We start from the raw sequence: 22,990 nt of genomic DNA on the forward strand, positions 1-22,990 counted from the left end.
CATTACAGGTGTGTATTAATCAATCCCTCCCCTTATTTCCATATAAGGGATATTTCCGGTCCTGAGCTGTGTATTCCCGCCACCTCCAAAATGTCAGCCGTCGCCACAAACTCCTAAAGCGTCTTCTTTGACCTTCACAAAATGGCCGCGGTTCGCGGCTAATTCTGGTCCGTCACTTCCGGTTGCCGGTTTACCGATTAAGTCACTTCCGGTTTCGTCATTCTTGTGGGACTGTCTGGCGATCATATGCGGACGTATTAATGTTCGCTCATACGTCAGCATATGATCGCAGCAGTTCCAAAAATAAATTAAAAAGTATGCTTTACACAGCGTATAAGGGTGATGTCACAGCACAACGGGAATCTAACAGAGGAAGAGGTGAAAGTAATCCTCCTCCTCCCACGACCACGCCGGCAAGGACAGGACGCTTTACAGACGTGTTGTTGATGGAGGACATGCAGAGCTTTTTAAGTCCTACGCATCGCCACAGCCCTTCGGGGTCCACCCTCAGAGAACGACTCAACCGACAGGTAGCAGACTACCTCGTCTTAACTGCAGATATCGACACTCTGAGGAGCGATGAACCCCTTGACTACTGGGTGTGCAGGCTTGACCTGTGGTCTGAGCTATCCCAATTTGCGATAGAACTTATGGCCTGCCCCGCTTCAAGTGTCCTGTCAGAAAGGACCTTCAGTGCAGCAGGAGGTATTGTCACTGAGAAGAGAAGTCGCCTTGGTCAAAAAAGTCTAGATTACCTCACCTTTATTAAGATGAATGAGGGATGGATCCCGAAGGGACTGACAGTGGGCGATACATTCGACTAAAAAAAGCCTGATGAGGGGGACTACTTAACACACCACTCCTATCTGGTGGCACATTAGATTACACGCGCAGTGCCCCAAATTTGAAGTAGGAGGACCAACTGATAGGAATAGTACTACTAAACACACCTTATAATAACGCAGAGAGAGGCAATGCAGAGAGAGGAGTCTGAAGAAGAGGAGTCAGAGGAGGAAGGTGGCTTTGAGGAGGTGGAAGACCAAACACAGCAGGCAATCCAAGGGGTTTGTTGTCACCTTTCGGGGACCCTTGGTGTTGTATGTGGCTGGGTGGAGGAAGAGACCTTCAATGACATCAGTGAGGACAAGGAACGGGACATGGCTAGCTTGGTATCCAACCTTGTGCAAATGGGGAGTTTGCGGTTGTGCAAATGGACTGTTTGCGGTTGTTTGCAGTGCGTTAAATGGGGAGTTTGGTCTGTCACTGTGAAGCGGGCGTAACCCTTACACTACCTGATCGATACAACATCATACCTGTTTTAAAGCACGTTATTTCAAACAATTTAGGATTTATGCCCTTTATGGATTAAAGGTGATTTATACCCTTTATGGATTAAAAACAGACTCTGCTTCAACTATGTAATTTTCCATGGGAGTTTTGCCATGGATCCCCTCCAGCATGCCACAGTCCAGGTGTTATTCCCCTTGAAACAACTTTTCCATTACTATTGTGGCCAGAAAGAGTCCCTTTGGGTTTTAAAATTCGCCTGCCCATTAAAGTCTATGGTGGTTCGCCCGTTCGCGAACATTTGCGGAAATTCGTGTTCGCCGTTCGCGAACGGAAAATTTTATGTTCACGACATCACTATTGATCTGTAAACAATTGTATCAATATGTATACAATAGTCACAGCAGCAAATGTTGGTTAAAACATGGAAATTAAAGCAAAACGCTAGTTTTAACATACCGTAAACACGTTTCAGCTTTTGTGGTATAAACGTAGGACAGCAGCAAAAGATATAGCATATTAATGAATTTGACCCTAGGCAGCAATTTTTCTTTCTCTTAACATCCTGTGGTTTATTCATTTAACGTAGAATTAAAGCGAATTATAAATGGTATTGCAAATTTTAGACTAAAATAGTCAAGTTGTGACTATAACAGAGTTGGAGAATTTTTCGAAGTCAGCCTAAATTCTGATTTTCAAGCCACTAAAAGCACAGTGCGGTGAGCCAGGAATCCTGAAGAAGTGTAAAGAGGATTGGATATTTTAGACCAAAATGGCTGGGCTTAAAAAAAAAAAATCCAAAAACAAAATCAGAATTTAAGAAATGTATATATATAGTATTACCTAAAATTCCCCATCCCCTTATTCATTCTTCACAATTCCAATATTAGTAAATAAACCCCATAGAGTAAGAATGTCCCTAATGGCCACTTCACTGTCGGATGTAATCATATAAACATCACCTGTAGAATGTTCTATAAGGTACAGTGCCCCACGCGAATATTGACACCCTGGGTACATATGGGCAAAGAAGGCTGGAACAAAATGTCATTATTATTTAACCTTTTGATCTTTTGTTCAAAAAAAAAATACACAGAAATACTCTGCTCTCGTGGATATCACACAACAGCAAGTTTTATTAAAAATATAAAAAATCTTTGTAAAATATATGTATTGGCATATATGTATAAATGGCTGTCTACACAAAGCTCTGGTGATGTGATATGAATCCATCTTTTACCTGGTAGTGAAATACAGGATGTTTAATGCTCACAAAAGCTCGGTGGTAGATGTAAAAACACACAGACAGCTGTGGTCTATTTTTATTCTCGGCACTTAAGAAATCTAATAAATCATCTCCAATTCGTTACCAAATTGTGAGTGAAAAGGTTACTCCAATCTCCATGACCACTTCTGCTTTTAGCAGAAGCACCCAAGGTCCAACTACAATCCTCTATTGGAAGGTGGGAAAAAGATGGGGAGAACTTAATCTGATTCAAGTAAAGTCTTTATTTTACAGATTTAAAAAAAAAAAAAATTTAAAAAAATGAGGGAGGGACCAAGTGACAAGTTCCCAATATGACATTATAAACAAAAAATGAAACCTTAAAAACTAGTTGGAGTAACCTTTTAATCTTAAGAACGGTCATCTAAAGCAAGGGTGACCAGCAGGTAGATTTCTTGTTGGACTACAAAATCTCTCGACCCTTAGCCACTCTATGTTCACCCAGAATTGGTTGGGAGTTGGGTGTTGTAATTGGAACCATGAGAGAGCTGCTTCTTGGATTTCCATGCTCAAAGAATCTATTCAGAACACGTAATTTACGTTCTGAACATTGCCCATGAAGTACAGCCTGACTTAAAATGGACCTGACACTTTTGATAAAAATAGAATCTTAACTGCCTACAGGTGTCACTGGAATTCCAATGAAATTCTAGCACATTCAAACATACATAAGACAATGCAGAGAGAAGTTTTGTCTTTTTTAGGCTTCCAAGTAGGGACTGATTAGGCAAAGCTGGAACATTGATTAATTTCCTGCTGTCATGCCATTTCTCATCAACTTTCATTTAACCCCTTAAGGACCAAACTTCTGCAATAAAAGGGAATCATGACATGTCACACATGTCATGTGTCCTTAAGGGGTTAAAATGGTGGATGGGAAATGGCCCCTTCATGACCGAAGCACTACACACGTCTATAGCATGTCTCTGAGCACAAAAAAAAAAGAATAGAAAACTCTGCGTTTTATACGTTTATATAACTGTTTGTGAATGTTCCAAAAAAGCTTCAGTTTAAACTTCTAGTTTACCAAATAATATAAATTATTTTAGAAAAGGTAATGTTTCCAGTGACATTGTGAGTCTAAGGACATTATCCGTTATCCAGCACTGAAAAAAATTAACCCACAATGGAATCTATAACGAATCTCCAGCGCACCATCTGCGTCAAAGTGCACTAACAGGTTAATTTTTTAATCCTTTCATCGGCGTTGAAGCAACACATAAATAAACACCAGGCAGTAAATCTTCATGTAATTACAGGAGGACATGCTGGAGCTGCTAAACGCAGACCCGATCCACGGAAAATAAACAGAGAAGATGCCGAGGCCTGGTAATGAGGATTGTCAGCGGCATAAGAAACCGAGACTAAAAGGAAAATTGCCAATTTCAGGAAACCCAGGCAACGCCATCCGAGGGGTTTATTTAGACATCTAGATGGGTATACAAGCAGCCTGTGTCTGGCTTGTTAATAGCAAATGACACATCTGGATCTGTGTCATGCTGTATCAGGTAAGTAACAGACATTAGACGCTTCATTTATCTGAAACTCATTCCCCTACTTGGCTCAGTCCCTAACACAGTCAAAACAATTAAACTTTAGATATGGACATAGGTGTCAGGATTACTAGGTGATCAAGCACGTAGAATTATATCACACCTAGGACTAAAAGGTAACGTCTTACCGGGCCTTAGAATGGCCGGACCAAACGTACCAAAGAATAGTCAGAATACTTGCCGAGGTCAGGGACACAGAAGGAGACACAACGATGAGGGAAAGCCAAATGTCAAGGTTACCAGAATACAGGGAAGTCAAAACGGCGCCAAAGTCAATAACCAGAAACAAACTATCAGGAACGCACTCTCGGACAACCACTAAGGGAAACCACGACAGGGCAATGAGTTGAAGATATAGACGAGTTTAAATACCCCTCTTCTGGATCCGATTGGCCGTAACCGGTCTTTGACCCCAGAACGTCCATGTGTGTCCTTTGTGTGAAGTCACATGCACGTTGGCGTCGTTATTGCCATGGGCGGGTGTGGGGATACAAATTGGTGTTATGGCCGGCGTCCATCAACATGATGCAGGGGTCAGACATATTGACGCATGGCCGCTGAACGGCACTACCGCACTTCAGTATCGATGTCGCAAGGGGATGCTGAATATGTTACAATAGGTAGAACACCATACAGACATGTACACATGATGCAGCTCACATGGTTGCCCAAAAGAACTTTCAGGTCCTGCAGTTCTTCAATATTGTGAGAATGGCATACAATTTAGATGATATTGCTCTTGAAGTAGTTAACAGTTGATGATGTCTATGAGACAAAGTGAGCTTGTCATATTTTATCCAATCAGTAAGGGTAGCAACACCGGGGGGCATCCTGGATGGATCACCTATTTGTATAACATAAAAAGAAAATAAATGCCAAGCTCTGCTTGGGAGTTGGGTGTTGTAAATTCTTAAAAACTCCAGGTTTACTGAATAAATGAATTTGTGTTTTTAAATAATAGTGGATCTTTAGAGTTTTGGTAGCCAATGGATTTTTTCGTTTTCTTTAAACAGTTGAATTTCCGCCGTATTTTATGATGTACAAAAAGGATGGATGACAGATATTTAAAAGGTACAGTAAGCACCAGAACCACTACAGCTTAATGTAGTGGTTGTGGTGCAAAGAGACAGTCCTTGTGGTCTAAACAATGCAAACACTGCCTTACACTCCCCTTAGAGATACTTTGAGCCCTATGGGTAAGTATTGGATTGGCTGAGATTATCGATAATGATGATCACAGCCAGGGGAGGAGCAGCAGCTGTGGTGAGATTGGCATTCCGGGGGACTAAAGGTAAATTAAACTCTAGATTTTGTTATTTCTAGGGTTTGCATTCCAAACATTAGAATGTTCATGAATGATGACGCACCAATACATATACATCACATATTACTGTATAGAATACGCAGCTCTGTCATAGATGCCACATATTTTCCACTCTACTTAAAGTGGCACAGGATAACGTTTATCTCAAAGAAAGACTTTTCTTTTAGAAGACGGATTCATGGGAGGTTACCGTTTCTCTGATTTAAAATGTTGCGGCAAGGTTTGTCAAACCCCAGACATACAATGAACTACACAGCTGACTGCACACTGCGCACGTTTCAGCAGTAGTAAACAGAAACCTAATCTAAATGACAAAAAGCTATTAAAAGGTGATTACGTCAGCTGCACAAGCAACCGTTAAAAGCAAAAATGAACGCCAACTTCAAAATTACCTTCAAATACAGCCAAGGGAACGTATCATAGCAGTCTATTCCAGAATGGCGAGAAGTGAGGTATTTTTATGGGGCAAAAATTATTATAGTTGATTTATCAATATGTACAGAGTTGAAGATTGAGGAACTGGAAAAAGGTTTTATAAGACTGGAAAAAAAAATACCAATTGTTTATTATTTTCATACTGTTACAACTCTTATACCTCAACAACGACAGACAACCTCTTTGTCTTAGGTTTGCCAGATCTACATTATTCAAGACAGCAATAATATCTCAACGTTAACTTAAACAGATGCTCCAGGGAGAGGCCTTCGCTCAGTCACAACTGTTCAAGAAACATACATATCAGAAAATGTATGTTTTGCAGGACTAAGAATTGGTGGCCTCTGCTGAAGCAAATGCTTCAACGTCATCAAATGACATTAAAGGAATGTTTCAAGCACCATCTCAGCATAATCTGTTTTAGTACAGTTGGACAGTAACTGGAACCCACACTACATTCGGTCTTCTCAGAGCTGTAGAAACTGAATGCTGAAGGCATTCAATCATTGGTTGAGAATGTCAGCTAAGCGCTCTCAACCAAATTAAGGAGATCAATGAGTAGCCGTCATGAGTAACGGACATCCAGCTTCTCCAGCTCTGAGTAGACTGAATTTAACATTGGTGCCTGACAGGTCCAAAGCCAGCGTCAAACCATAATAAAACGGTTTGACACATTACTTTCAAGGCGTTCCCAAGCCACTCATGGCACAATCAACACTACATCACACTGTAGTGGTCATGGTATTTGTCTTGTGCCTCTAAGCATAAAATATGTAGTCAACAACATCCCAAGCACCAATGTACGGTTGGCCGAGCAAAGAGACAACAAAGCATTTGGGACAAAAGAGGCATTGTTCTTCTTGATAAGCAATATGGGAGATATAGTGCAAAGAAGGCCTTTTCCAGAGCCGGTAATTTGTCCATATTTATAGCCGTTTCTTAAGGTAACAATTAATAATGTTTTGCAACATTATAACACAACAGAATAAAAACTGAAAGATGACTGCTCAGAATTAGCCAGATTATTAAAATTTTACTAATTTACATTTATAAAAAAAACAAAAACAAAAAAAAAACAACAGGAACAAGTAGGGTCAAAGATGCTACTAATGTAATGCTGTTTTGTTCTTTTATTTCAGTTCCACTATATTAAAAGCAGAGCCATACAGCTCCACAGCTAAACTAGCTACGTGAACCCATTGAATCCCACAACCATACCTAGTAAGTGTTAAGGCAGAGTTTATTTAAAACCAGCAAGGCTGGTGCTTGAATTAAACAAATGCTTGATGTGCATCACTGAAACAATGTAATAAATTTATAAAAAAAAAAGGCTTGCAAACAGAAAAGTGGGGCAAAGCTCAAGAAGTGGATCAGTCACCATGGAAACCAATGGAATGTTCATGCTGATTCCATTGGATTCCACGCTTATTGCCCCATTTTGTTTTTTTTAGATATCGGCTTCTGTTTCTGGTAAAGTGATTTCTATCCTAAAAACATTGAAAATCTGCAGCAACAAATTCCGAAACTCAATATGTTTCCCCTCGTACATTCATCTGCATTCTGCAATATTAAAATGCAACATTAGATCATTACAGCCTTAAAAGATGTAAGCTGTCCTCGTTTATTCACAACTTGCCAGCTACACGCTAATTATTTAGTAATTATAATGCACTGTAAACAAAGCACACATTAGAGACACAGAATGTCTTTAAAAATTTGTACTCGGGCGATAACAACCTCTACGGAAAGTTATTGGTGTTAATGTGCATTATAGAGTTATATTTAATTCATCTGATAAAAAAAAGGATGTATCTGGAGGAGCCAAAACTGGAACTCGATAGGGACAAGAGCTTTCTCCTCCACTTTAGCCAGAACTAGAATTTAACACCTTGAGGGCAAATTAGTTTGAGCCAGCATTGCACAGTCCTTGTGAATGAAATTAAACCCTGCCTAAGGACACTGGAGGGCTATGCTTGAATGCAATGCAGTATTAAAGATGTACCGAGATCAAAAGAATGTCAGCTGAACATTGGCTGATCTCATAGAAGGACATTTCAATTGCTATCACATCACTGCTGTGTGATTTACAGGGTTATGCACTAAGGGAGAATTTTAACTAAATTTCAAATTGAAGTCCAATGAAGAGAAACTAGGAGCATAGCTGACTTGGAAGATTTTCCCATTTCGGCTACTTTTACCATAACTTTGAAATTCACTTTGAATTCTCCCTTTAATGTTTAACCCAGTAACAATTTAATAAAATGAGCAGCCGATGCCCCTATGATGACTATAGATCTATACTATATCAACTTACCAAAATTGTGGATCCACGTTTATCCACAGATTCCTCTGTTGGGTGGTTTATGTGAACCATACTCACATGCACTGATTATTGGGGTGAATGGGTGAATTTGGTAATCACTAGATGTTATCTTTATGAAATACTGATTTTTCTTTTTTGGGGTTCTGACAGAGTTGCTTTAAATATTTAGTCCTTTGTAGGATGGACAATCTTCCCATACCTTGGGAGCTTTCCTCTGAGAGGCAAATGGAAATGTCATCATTCCGATCATTATCTTCAATGACTTCTGCAACTGGATCATCTCCTGGAGTTAATACTGATCCCGAATCATGCTGATCGGAGAAAGAAGCAGGGCCACCTCTTGGAGGTGGGACCTCAATCCCCATCAATCGGTATTTCCTTCTTCGGTTTCCTATCCACGTCTGTTGAAAATAATGAACAAAATATTTAGGGTATGTGAGGAAAGAAAATTTTATTTAAATGATTTAAATAGTTTTAAGAAAAAACAGATTCACATCAATGACATGTGGACCTTCCTTTCTTCTTTTCAGATCCTCTAATTTCTTTGCCCACCTAATGGAACAGTACTTCAGTTCTAAGTATGAGAATGGGTGATGAACAACAAATCATTTCAATAAAGAAAGACTACACTGGGGAGTAAGGGGGGCAGAGGACCATTTCAAGGTCTTAACTTCCAATTTAGTTATTGCCAGAGAAAACACACTCATGGAGATTATGCTTTAGTTAATAGGCAACAAGAGACCAGGAGTAATTGAAAAAAAATAGAAAAACATGTTAGAAGCTGTTTGATGTAAGGATACACAGGTTTCAGTGTTGCATAGTCTGTAAATACTCACTGAAGGTCTTATAAGATGGATTTTCCTGAGGGTCCTTGAATTTATCCAGTTACTTTGATCAATGGGATGCAAGGCTTCGGTTACTATAGCAACACTAACAGTGATTTCTGCCAGATGGATCGTTGATACATTTTATATCGCATTATTGTTAAAATGTGTAGCTTAAAACCAACATGTAACTCACAGGCATGTGTTAGCGATGTGAATGAGCCTTTTCTTTCATCAACTATTATACTAACGATAATCAGCAAAGAAAAATAATTCAATTAAGAGAATCACTGTTACCTGTTGCTTAAACATACTGTTCAAAAAAATTTACTATGCTCTTAAAATTTATTACGCTTTTAGTTCCGTACTGATGTTCCTTATTTTATTCCAGGTAAAACATGTCTATACATACACATGGAAGCCAGCTAGATGGCTTGGGAATCAACATCAAAAAGGAAACTCAGCTCAGATACTACATGGTGTTTGTAAGATCTATTATCCCCTGTGTGTTGGAAACAATGGAAATTAATCAAAGTTATTTTGATATTTTGTTATATATATATATAGTGGAGTGTCCCTTTAAGTGCTTTTTGTACTTGATACACAGAAAAAGAGGAATGCCTCGCAGTGTTCCCATGTTTTCTTCTGTCCGTGTTCAATTTGTGAATCTATAGATTTTAAAGAAATTCAGTATACAAATGTCATATTATGAGAAGTGCATACAAATATAGTAGTATCAGCTTGGAGTAGAAGATCCCTGGACTGGAAGCATGTTCCAAAATAGGTCAAAAGTAAGAAGAAGAATTAGTATTTCCATATTTTAAAGAATGTGGGCCTCCCATAAGAAAGAGGAATGATGATGCAATAATGCATGTATTATTAGTAGTATTATTTTTGAGTTTTCTCTCTCCAAATATGTTTATATACTGCTTCTCAAAGAAAAACACACGAAAGAAAAATAGCTTCTAATACACATGATTAATGCATTTCTTTCTTTCCCTTTAAGAAAGGCCTTCATATCCTCCTAAGGATCCTGCAGAAAAAATAAATAAGGAAAGTGCTTATACAGCGATAGTTTGTCGTGTTCCCGAAATATAACTCCTTGTATCATTTCCTTGATCAAATAAATGCAGCTCTCGGGCTGATCAATAAAAGGCCCCTCACCTGAGGGTTTGGGACTATATTTAGCTGCAGCGACAGAATGAGTAAGTAGTATGTAACAGAGCTATTCATTATACAGGAGCTAAAATCTATTTTCGGCAACTCGTCGAGCTGTGTGCTAGTCTCATCTCATGCAATTTTAAAGGGCTTCTTCTAGGCTGGAATTCATGTCATGCCACAAAAAAAAAAAAAAAACAGAGCCTTGCAAATCTCTTTTATAGTCTGCCAGCATTTATACACAGCCTTACCGAGTTGTTTGCATCGTGGGAAGGATTTTGTTTAAAGCTATTTCTGCATCTTTGATAACGTCCACTGCGCCACATATCTGGGATTGAGAATACAATGATTGCACCTTATATGTGTGGATGAGGCTACACTAATTGCAATTAATTTCTAAAAAAAAGAGACTACCTGGATTGTACCCCATCTCTCCTACTTACGTAACTCTAATTGCACCCCATACATTTTTCTAGGCCCACGTTCACTTCACCCCATCTTTGCTTCTGAGGTTACGCTACTTAGCACACAAGCACTGTATCATCTCACAGTGAAAGAGGATCCATACTAGTCTTGGAGGTTTGGTATAGGCCGAATTTGGGCTGATCGGGGCGTTTGGCCGAATTTCTGAATACCAAACAGAAATGTATATAAAATACTAATAAAATCGAATATTGCGACAGAATTTGTTTTGCGGTGGCTGCTGCAAGTATCTACTGCCACTTAACACCAACTTTGAATCACTAATTTACAGCTTCAGAAATGTTTAAAGGAACACCTTTATTTTATCTTCATTGTAAGGCTTACCCAGCTATATCTGGGCAAAACCACATTTTTGAACTCAACCAAATTTTGGGCTGAATCACAATTATTCAAAACCAAAACTTGTCAAAAATAAATAAATAAATAAATCTGAACCAAATCAGTTCAGAGAAAACGACCATTTTTACCGTGCTCAAATGTAATACATACAATGCAACACAGAGGATACCATCACTACAACTTATCTCTAACAGAGGTTATCCTCACTGCAATATATCTCTAACAGAGGTTATCCTCACTGCAATATATCTCTAACAGAGGATATCCTCACTGCAATATATCTCTAACAGAGGTTATCCTCACTGCAATATATCACTAACAGAGGTTATCCTCACTGCAATATATCTCTAACAGAGGATATCCTCACTGCAATATATCTCTAACAGAGGTTATCCTCACTGCAATATATCTCTAACAGAGGATATCCTCAGTGCAATATATCTCTAACAGAGGTTATCCTCACTGCAATATATCTCTAACAGAGGATATCCTCACTGTAATATATCACTAACAGAGGATATCCTCACTGTAATATATCACTAACAGAGGATATACTCACTGCAATATATCACCAGAGGATATCCACACTGCAATATATCACTAACAGAGGATATCCTCACTGTAATATATCACTAACAGAGGATATCCTCACTGCAATATATCACTAACAGAGGATATCCTCACTGTAATATATCACTAACAGAGGATATCCTCACTGTAATATATCACTAACAGAGGATATCCTCACTGTAATATATCTCTAACAGAGGATATCCTCATTGCAATATATCACTAACAGAGGATATCCTCACTGCAATATATCACTAACAGAGGATATCCTCACTGCAATATATCACTAACAGAGGATATCCTCACTGTAATATATACCTAACAGAGGATATCCTCACTGTAATATATCACTAACAGAGGATATCCTCACTGCAATATATCACTAACAGAGGATATCCTCACTGTAATATATCACTAACAGAGGATATCCTCACTGTAATATATCACTAACAGAGGATATCCTCACTGTAATATATCACTAACAGAGGATATCCTCACTGCAATATATCTCTAACAGAGGATGCCATTATTGCAATATATCTCTAACAGAGGATATCCTCACTGCAATATATCACTAACAGAGGATACCCTCACTGCAATATATCTCTAACAGAGGATATCCTCACTGCAATATATCTCTAACAGAGGATACCCTCACTGCAATATATCTCTAACAGAGGATGCCATTATTGCAATATATCTCTAACAGAGGATATCCTCACTGCAATATATCTCTAAGAGAGGATACCATCACTGCAATATATCTCTAACAGAGGATACCCTCACTGCAATATATCTCTAACAGAGGATACCCTCACTGCAATATATCTCTAACAGAGGATATCCTCACTGCAATATATCTCTAACAGAGGATATCCTCACTGCAATATATCTCTAACAGAGGATATCCTCACTGTAATATATCACTAACAGAGGATATCCTCACTGTAATATATCACTAACAGAGGATATCCTCACTGTAATATATCACTAACAGAGGATATCCTCACTGCAATATATCTCTAACAGAGGATGCCATTATTGCAATATATCTCTAACAGAGGATATCCTCACTGCAATATATCACTAACAGAGGATACCCTCACTGCAATATATCTCTAACAGAGGATATCCTCACTGCAATATATCTCTAACAGAGGATACCCTCACTGCAATATATCTCTAACAGAGGATGCCATTATTGCAATATATCTCTAACAGAGGATATCCTCACTGCAATATATCTCTAAGAGAGGATACCATCACTGCAATATATCTCTAACAGAGGATACCCTCACTGCAATATATCTCTAACAGAGGATACCCTCACTGCAATATATCTCTAACAGAGGATATCCTCACTGCAATATATCTCTAACAGAGGATATCCTCACTGCAATATATCTCTAACAGAGGATACCCTCACTGCAATATATCACTAACAGAGGATATCCTCACTGCAATATATCTCTAACAGAGGATACCCTCACTGCAATATATCTCTAACAGAGGATGCCATTATTGCAATATATCTCTAACAGAGGATACCCTCACTGCAATATATCTCTAACAGAGGATACCCTCACTGCAATATATCTCTAACAGAGGATACCCTCACTGCAATATATCACTAACAGAGGATATCCTCACTGCACTATATCACTAACAGAGGATATCCTCACTGCAATATATCTCTAACAGAGGATATCCTCACTGCAATATATCACTAACAGAGGATATCCTCACTGCAATATATCTCTAAAAGAGGATACCCTCACTGCAATATATCTCTAAAAGAGGATATCCTCAGTGCAATATATCTCTAACAGAGGATACCCTCACTGCAATATATCTCTAAAAGAGAATACCCTCACTGCAATATATATCCAAAAGAGGATATCCTCACTGCAATATATATCTAACAGAGGATACCCTCACTGCAATATATCTCTAACAGAGGATGCCATTATTGCAATATATCTCTAACAGAGGATATCCTCACTGCAATATATCACTAACAGAGGATACCCTCACTGCAATATATCTCTAACAGAGGATATCCTCACTGCAATATATCTCTAACAGAGGATACCCTCACTGCAATATATCTCTAACAGAGGATGCCATTATTGCAATATATCTCTAACAGAGGATATCCTCACTGCAATATATCTCTAAGAGAGGATACCCTCACTGCAATATATCTCTAACAGAGGATACCCTCACTGCAATATATCTCTAACAGAGGATACCCTCACTGCAATATATCTCTAACAGAGGATGTCCTCACTGCAATATATCTCTAACAGAGGATATCCTCACTGCAATATATCTCTAACAGAGGATACCCTCACTGCAATATATCACTAACAGAGGATATCCTCACTGCAATATATCTCTAACAGAGGATACCCTCACTGCAATATATCTCTAACAGAGGATGCCATTATTGCAATATATCTCTAACAGAGGATACCCTCACTGCAATATATCTCTAACAGAGGATACCCTCACTGCAATATATCTCTAACAGAGGATACCCTCACTGCAATATATCACTAACAGAGGATATCCTCACTGCACTATATCACTAACAGAGGATATCCTCACTGCAATATATCTCTACCAGAGGATATCCTCACTGCAATATATCACTAACAGAGGATATCCTCACTGCAATATATCTCTAAAAGAGGATACCCTCACTGCAATATATCTCTAACAGAGGATATCCTCAGTGCAATATATCTCTAACAGAGGATACCCTCACTGCAATATATCTCTAAAAGAGAATACCCTCACTGCAATATATATCCAAAAGAGGATATCCTCACTGCAATATATCTCTAACAGAGAATACCCTCACTGCAATATATCTCCAAAAGAGGATATCCTCACTGCAATATATCTCTAACAGAGGATACCCTCACTGCAATATATCTCTAAGAAAAGATACCCTCACTGCAATATATCTCTAACAGAGGATACCCTCACTGCAATATATCTCTAACAGAGGATACCCTCACTGCAATATATCTCTAACAGAGGATACCCTCACTGCAATATATCACTAACAGAGGATATCCTCACTGCACTATATCACTAACAGAGGATATCCTCACTGCAATATATCTCTAACAGAGGATATCCTCACTGCAATATATCACTAACAGAGGATATCCTCACTGCAATATATCTCTATAAGAGGATACCCTCACTGCAATATATCTCTAACAGAGGATATCCTCAGTGCAATATATCTCTAACAGAGGATACCCTCACTGCAATATATCTCTAAAAGAGAATACCCTCACTGCAATATATATCCAAAAGAGGATATCCTCACTGCAATATATCTCCAAAAGAGGATATCCTCACTGCAATATATCTCTAACAGAGGATACCCTCACTGCAATATATCTCTAAGAAAAGATACCCTCACTGCAATATATCTCTAACAGAGGATACCCTCACTGCAATATATCTCTAACAGAGGATACCCTCACTGCAATATATCTCTAACAGAGGATACCCTCACTGCAATATATCTCTAACAGAGAATATCCTCACTGCAATATATCTCTAACAGAGGATACCCTCACTGTAATATATCTCTAACAGAGAATACCCTCACTGCAATCCATCTCTAACAGAGGATATCCTCACTGCAATATATCTCTAACAGAGGATATCCTCACTGCAATATATCTCTAACAGAGGATATCCTCACTGCAATATATCTCTAACAGAGGATATCCTCACTGCAATATATCTCTAACAGAGGATACCCTCACTGCAATATATCTCTAACAGAGGATATCCTCACTGCAATATAGCTAATGGACAATACCCGGATATCTTCACTGGAATACATCTCTAACACAGTAAACATCCTCTCATAGCACCACATCCTCGTACCCGCTTATTGCATTTCTCAAGCATTCTTGGATTTCATTTTACCATTAATAGATTTCAATAGAAGACCTCAACAACTTGATGCATTCACCTCTGGAATCCACGCTTTAATTTAAAATAAACTCATCTTACTCTACTGCTCGCCCTTTATTGTATATTTTACATACTTCTCATATTTCCCTATTCATACATTCACTTTTATTGAATGCCAGGGGTTGCAAATTGCTGTTAGTTGAGTTCATATATGTGGGTTAAAATATTTTTGATTTCCATGTTTACCAGATTATCATATTCAACAGATAATTACATTATAATACTAGAAAAGGCACACGACCAAAAGGATATTAAGGTTTAATATATTAAACACTAAACATAAATGGATTAGCTTAAAATAATTAGTAGAACTGCTAAATTTAGCGGTCAGAATTGCTCTCTGGAGGTAATTTGGTATGATTTTACTCTAGGTAAGACAGGAAATTGGTGGACAGCTGGCCAAGGTGGACATGTCAAGCCCATCAATCATGTCAACAGTGGACTAGAATCTTGCCAGTGAATTAATTCCTTCCACGACCGTGACTGCCAGAGCTCTAGAATGTTGCAGAAGAAACCTGTTTAGCCAGTTTCTGCCACGCATGAACACGAACTCCAGATATATTAATCTCTAGAAATTGTAGTTGATTTAATTTCAAATCTACAAATCTCTAAATGCTACTTTCTAGGAATCAGCATTTGTACCTAAATGATAAAAGCGGCCCGAGTCATTTCACAGCAGGACTTGGAACACTGGCCACCCTACACATGGGTAAAGTCACTAAAAATGCAATGTGTTTTGAAAGCATTCAATCGAGTACACAAGTGCATTTTCTACAGATCGGCAATGCACGTTTGATTTCGGGCTTCATTAACCACATCTACTACGTGCAATGATCTGTAAAAATTTTTGAAAAAGAATGCATCTCTGCTAATAAATTATCCAAATGATGTTTGGGTTTTCTGCACATGAAAGGATTGCTCAATGCATCATCTTACCCGTACTATTTCACAGTCAACTATTAATTCTAGAGCCACTGCCTCAATTTTTTCTCGGCAAACTGAACCAAGGCTAGTCATTCCGTTGTCCCAGTACTTTTTCAATATCGCCAGGTCACGGTCGCTGAACTGGGTGCGGTCCTGGAGCTAAAGGAAAAAGGTACGACATGGTTATCACATGCAACACAACAAAGAACATTTAAACGGTGGCATCAACGGGCCAGCTTGGCACTGCATTTATTTGTGAAGTACATTTCACCTGCTGCTCAGCAAGTTCATGAGAGTAACATGGATGCCTTAAAGGGACACTCCAGACCCCTAAGGTTTGCTGAAGTGCTTTATGTGAGAAGAGTGTGTCATTTATGCATTAAAAGAAAAGTGCAGATTTCAATAGAAGTTGGCCCTTTGATAAATTAATCTTGTTACACCCTTCCTGACTGTCAGTCAGACAACTAGTTCTTTTATTTACTGAGTTTTTGGCTTAGTATATCTTAATTGGGGTATTTCATATAAACAGATAATTTTCTTTCTTTTTTTGGGGGGGGGGGAGGAGGGGGTAGGGGGAGGGCAAAAGTATCCATTTAAGTTCAAAATACGATAGTCCAGAATTACACGTTTTTTCTGCTGATGACAATGTGACAATGACATCTTCCTTTTTGCGCCACCATTATGAGCAGACACAATTTTACAAAGGAATTATGGTACTATTCATCTCTTACAGGGCTCTGACAAAGAGGCAAGACAAACAGTCAAGATTTTAGAATGCCCGAACAAAAAAAACCAAAATATTGAGATTATAACAGTGGTCTGGCAACTTTGAGTCTACACAAATGGGGACAATCTGGACTTTGATTTAGCAGGTTGATGCTTGAATATAGAGGAGTAATATTAATTTCTAGGCCAAGGTAAGGATTCTACACCTACCTGACTCTAAATCCCTTCATCCTGATTAGTGTTCCATGTGCCATACCCTGTTCCAGCCCTCTCCCACACTCAGACATTAATTTAAAGAAGTTTCTACATAAACAATCTTTAAAAACTGTATGAAAAGGGATTAGAAATCCCCAAGTCCTAATAAAATTATGTGGATGCTAGAGGATCATGGGATTTGTAGTTCAGTTTAGAAAGAGTACTTAGCTTCTAAATTAAAGAAACACTATAGTGTTAGGAATACAACAAACATGTTTTAACCTACAAACAATTTAGGTCCCCTCCCCACACCTGTCAGGATTTGAAAGGCGAGATTTACGTACCGTTCAACACTCGATGGCAAAGGGAATCAACACAGTAAAGGAGGAAACTATATTTAAAAGAAGAAAAACTACCACATCAAGAGGACATAGTTTTCAATTAGAGGGGCAAAGGTTTAAAAATAATATCAGGAAGTATTACTTTACTGAGAAGGTAGTGGATGCATGGAATAGCCTTCCAGCTGAAGTGGTAGAGGTTAACACAGTGAGTGAGTTTAAGCATGCGTGGGATAGACATAAGGCTATCCTAACTATAAGATAAGGCCAGGGACTAAGGAAAGTACTTAGAAAATTGTGGAGACTAGATGGGCCGAAAGGTTCTTATCTGCTGTCACATTCTATGTTTCTAAGTATTATTGCTGTGGAACTCTGTTATACACTCCAAAAATTCAGAGCTTCTAGAAAAGAGGGTTATTAGAATAGAACATAGTGACAGAGGTATTTGGGACCAAATAGGGACTGACCCTCCTAAATAGGGACACCTGGGAGGTCACTAGCCCCACCCACAAAGTGGTGGGCTCATCACAAAGGTCTGAGTTAATGACAGGTCAGCCTGGCGTGAATGCACAGTTTCAGCCGTCACTGCAGGGTCCTACTGCCATAATTATAGAGCAAGCGTGACTTTTAATACACTTGTGCTATGAATGTTGGGGACAGTTCCCTGGTGTCCCCAAAAGCAAGACACCAGGAAACTAAGGTGGAACAGGACCCGAAAATCGGGACTGTCCATCTGAATGTGGGACAGATGGGAGGCATGCAGACACCTGATGAGGTTAAAATCCATGGAGATGGGTGTAAGTATCTAGAATAAGTAACCCTTTTGTCCTAAATATAATACAATATATACACAATATCAAAACAGATAATGCTCTAAAAACAAAACTATAGAAAATGCACAGTTCAAAAATGCAATAGTATCTTTTATTAAAGGAACACTATAGTGGCAGGAATACAAACAAGTATTCCTGTCACTATAGTGATGAAAACACATTTAACATTTTCATTGTCAGCTAAGAGAAAGGTGTTTTTACTCACCTTTCTTCCAGCGCCTCATGGGTCCATCAGATTGATGATGTCCGCCAATACAATTCTTTCCCGTAGGAAAGCATTGGGAGGCTATTGCGCCAATCAATGTGCTGTGCCAATGCGTGGAGACACTGAACATCAGTGCGGTACATTGCGCAGCATTGACCCAGGAAGCACCTTTAGCAGATGTCTGAGTGACTGCCACTAGAGGTGTTACTCTGAAAAGGCAGTGTTTACATTAAAATTTCTGGAGGGCACCAGAACAAATACATTAAGCTGTAGTAGTTTTAGTGACTATAGTGTCTCTTTAATATTAAAAAAAAAAAAAAATCTAAAGGGATTTGAATTGATTAAAGTCCAATCAAGTAATAAAATCCCCAAAAATGCAGAAATTGAAACTGTATCCCAAAAATGGAAGGTGTATATTGCTATATGAAGACTTCCAAACAATCGCTTGCTGTGAGCAAATCTAGAATGTGGAGTCAGTTCAAGAAGAACAGATTGTCCTCCCCCAAATCTGCATCAAATATAGTAAAGTGTATCAAGTCCTACGCTGATTTCACTAACAGCAATAATAACAATGAGATCTAAAGTGGTACCAACAGCGGCAAGGAGTGGCTATGTGTTTTAAATCACCTGTCTTGGCAATACACTGAGCATTTTCTGTTCTTGTTCAGTGTGCAAACTCTGTTTAGTATTACTATGCGTGAGCTTAATGTAGACTCATCTCCTAAACTGCTTTTTGAAAGCGTTTTGGGGAGGGGTAGCCAAGGGAGAAATAAGCCAATACGAAAATGCTTCTCTTGCAATATAAGTTCAGGAAAGACAGAAATTGCAGTGTGTACAACAAGCAACTAAATGAGTGATCAGTAACGCATTGTTCCGGGATAATCTATAGAACCAGCATGAATCAGTCCTGTTCCGTAAAGAAATGAACTTCTCTATAATAAAGGGTAGTACTTTATTCTTGAAACTAATGCTAATCTGGGTAATCAATGCTTTCCCTGCTGTCAAACTATTTTCTATTTGCCTTTACAATCTCACAGCTATTTACATGGATAAGTGGGTTCTGAAAAGAAGTCATTAATTCAACTGCTTCCCAGGCACAGAGACCCAGCTCACACCCAGCTCAAAAGCTCAGCATTCGTTACATTGTCCAGAGTATTAGGCAAAATAAGGTATCAGGCCGGAATCTTTAAAAAGATAGACAGCGTTCTAGCAGATTGACAATGGTGAGTTGGTGTTTCAATTTTCATAGCAATCTCTCTACTGCCCGCTCCTGCTACTGCATGAAATAAATTATACATGGGCTGCTGATTTGTGAGAATCCATTGTGCTTTTGTCACTTACAAAAATTAAACAAGTAGGTATTGATTTGAGTCGACCCTCCCCGGTAATAATAAAATAGCAAAAGTGGAAAAAAAAGTCAGCTTTAAAGATTGCATGTTTTGGTGTAACATTTTACACTTGCTTTGAATTTGCTATGAATTCCCAACATTTTTTTTTTTAATTCTTTATTTTTGCCATTTTTAGCAAGGTTAGCAAACACAATAATATAGTTCACATTCACATATGAGACAGTTGTCGGACACAGAACATTGCGATATCTTTTGAGCGTTGAATCCAGATAACATTAGCATTAACATAATAGTCTTACATAAGGCTTTGGAAGTCGCAAAATAGGTGCTAACGATTATGTAGGTCTCAGCTATATTTGTGCTAAGATTGTATGCGACTCTGAGTTAGGTTTTGTACTCGCCTTATAAGGGATTGTCTTTTTGTTGTTTCTGGTAACAATTTACATTTTAATCAACCCCTGATATGGGATCTTCAGAAAATGCAAGATAGAAGATCCCAGTAATATCCATAAATACAAGTTATATTTCTTTTAACATCCCTCTGTTCCTGTGCGTTTATTTGTCTGGTTACAATTACGTGTCTGTTAGTCCACCCATTGTACAGCGCTACGGAATTTGCTGGCGCTATATAAATAACTAAATAATAACAATTATAGCATAAACTCAACATTGATGACATCAACTTCATCCAACCTGAGTGACTATCAGCCAAACAGGGCAGGTCGGGCGAAATTGACATTGAAAATGTGACTGTGCAAATTTCGCAGTAACTATGTGGCCAAGTAGGTGTTGTTATACTGGTGGACAGGACAAGAACCAGGGGTGGTAGGGCCCAAAGATTATTGCAACATGATCACTACATTGAGCTGAAGTGGGTACAGTGTTTAGCATGTCCCTTTAAATAGTGCATCTGCTTAAATATTAAGTTCTGATTGGCTGCTGACACCACATGCTTTTAGCCATTGTAAAAAAAAAAATCTCACTGAACTTTTTTTTATTTTTAAAAAATGTAATTACGGTAGTTTGGATGGAACAGAACACGATTCGTACTGTGGTATTCTCTTTAATTGGTTTATATCAACCAAGTCACATGTGGAAGGACTGTTTGTATTTGCAAATAGGATACGGTAGCCACCACTACATGACGGTTTGTGAACGCCTACTGTGAATATGGCAGCTGGTAAATGACAAAGCCTCTGTGTATCATGTTAAAGCGGAAACACAATTACCTTAAATGAACACTCCAGTCACCATAACAACTTCATCTAAATTAAGTTGTTATTGTGTCAAGAGACCGCCAGAGACACTCATACCTTAAGGGGTTAAACTGTTCGAGAGATGAGGCTCTAGACCAATCAGTAGCTCCCCATTCATAAAAACTTTTTTTTTTTTATGAAAGGGGAGCTAATGATTGACTTGGAGTGTCAGCTAATCATTCTAGCCAATCAACAGCCAATCAGATTCAAAAGCCGGATGCCGCGTAGGGAAGCTAGCGATTGGCGCTGGAGCAACCTTTGTGGTTAAACCATTTGAGAATAGCTTAACCCCTTAAAGTAATAGTGCCCCCAGAGGCCTCCTGGCACTGTAACAACTTAATTATGGTGACCGGAGTGTACCTTTAATGATGACACCATCGTTGTTATACACTAAACGAAGAATAGTACGAAATTTCCAGTATATAGCAAATATTTGGCTGAAATGCCAGAGGTTGGAAATGGAGATGTTTTTTTTTCAGATTCAGTTATTTTGCACTATAATTTGTAATTCCCTGGTGAATTCACAGTTTAGTAAAAATCCTGAACGCCATAGTTGTAAGACAGATTTACTTTATGTATCACAGACCTAGCGGTGCCATCGTTACATAGGACTTTATTATAACTGGGAATTGTAATGAATTTAAAACATTTAAAAATTCCGCTGTTTTACAAACTTTGCTCTTTGATTTTTAAATTAAAGGCAATACACTGTTTAGTGAATAAACCCCATAGAGCGTCCAAGTTGTCTCACTTATTATTTAAAGTTCTACTGTGAGCGATGGCTAAGCCTGCTAATGTTAGAAGTGTCTCTCTATCCTCATGGGGTCTTTGATCAAACAAACCGCTGTACCCATGTGCTCCAAATTCCCCACCGAGAATTGCTTCCTCTACAGCATTTCTTACAATATCCCTCACTTCAAACCATTGAGTCATTTACACTGCAAAACCGATCACGGAGAAAATTTGATCTTATAAAGGGGCTCACAAAATGGAATGTTTCATTAGCGTGCAAAATCAGCTTTTCCACCAAATTTGTATAAAGGTAAAGCATAGAAAAGAGCACTAGATTAAAATAAAGTTTCATTCATACGCTGTGATCGCCATACTGCTAACATAATTTTATTCGTGTTTACTTAGCACTTACATTTATGCCAACGGCCACAAATGTGACGGCTACTGAAAGACGAGTGTGCATCTGAATAAACACGGGTTAATGTTCATAAATGTAAATATTTTCACATGACAAACAGATAATGAGAGAGAGAGAGAATATATCAAGAATGAAGAAAAAAAAATATTAAAAAAAACCTAAAAAGGGGCGTGTCCTAGAGGCGGACGAGAACGGACGCGTGAGGAAGGAGCTCCTCCGATCCACGGTGTTCCCAGCGTGACACACAGCGACTAACTGGCTCAAAACCGGCATAATTATCAGCAGTACACCGGGTATCACCCGAAGACACGCATGGCAGCAAAAACCTGCAAGAAAATGAAGCAGTGAACGCTTCAACTGCAGGCAACACCAGCTCACTCACAGGATAGAGAAGGTCAAAATGGCGCCGAAGGCCCGAGCTCTCC

General features: G+C 38.7%; 1 protein-coding gene across 4 annotated transcripts in view; it reads right to left on the reverse strand.

Moving 5' to 3' along the window:
* Positions 1-22,990, reverse strand: part of HDX (highly divergent homeobox) — an 80,286-nt gene that overhangs the window by 21,439 nt on the left and 35,857 nt on the right. For 3 of the 4 annotated variants that reach the window (XM_063431852.1, XM_063431851.1, XM_063431853.1), the window contains 2 exons: positions 16,526-16,672; positions 8,407-8,608 (listed from right to left, as the gene is read on the reverse strand). In XM_063431852.1, coding sequence (XP_063287922.1) covers positions 8,407-8,608; positions 16,526-16,672 — 349 coding nt within the window. The remainder of the gene's footprint in view (positions 1-8,406; positions 8,609-16,525; positions 16,673-22,990) is intronic. The other variant, XM_063431854.1, reaches the window with a different exon arrangement.

The sequence above is a fragment of the Pelobates fuscus genome, chromosome 9 (genome assembly GCF_036172605.1).
Source record: "Pelobates fuscus isolate aPelFus1 chromosome 9, aPelFus1.pri, whole genome shotgun sequence".
NCBI classification, from domain to species: Eukaryota; Metazoa; Chordata; class Amphibia; order Anura; family Pelobatidae; genus Pelobates; species Pelobates fuscus.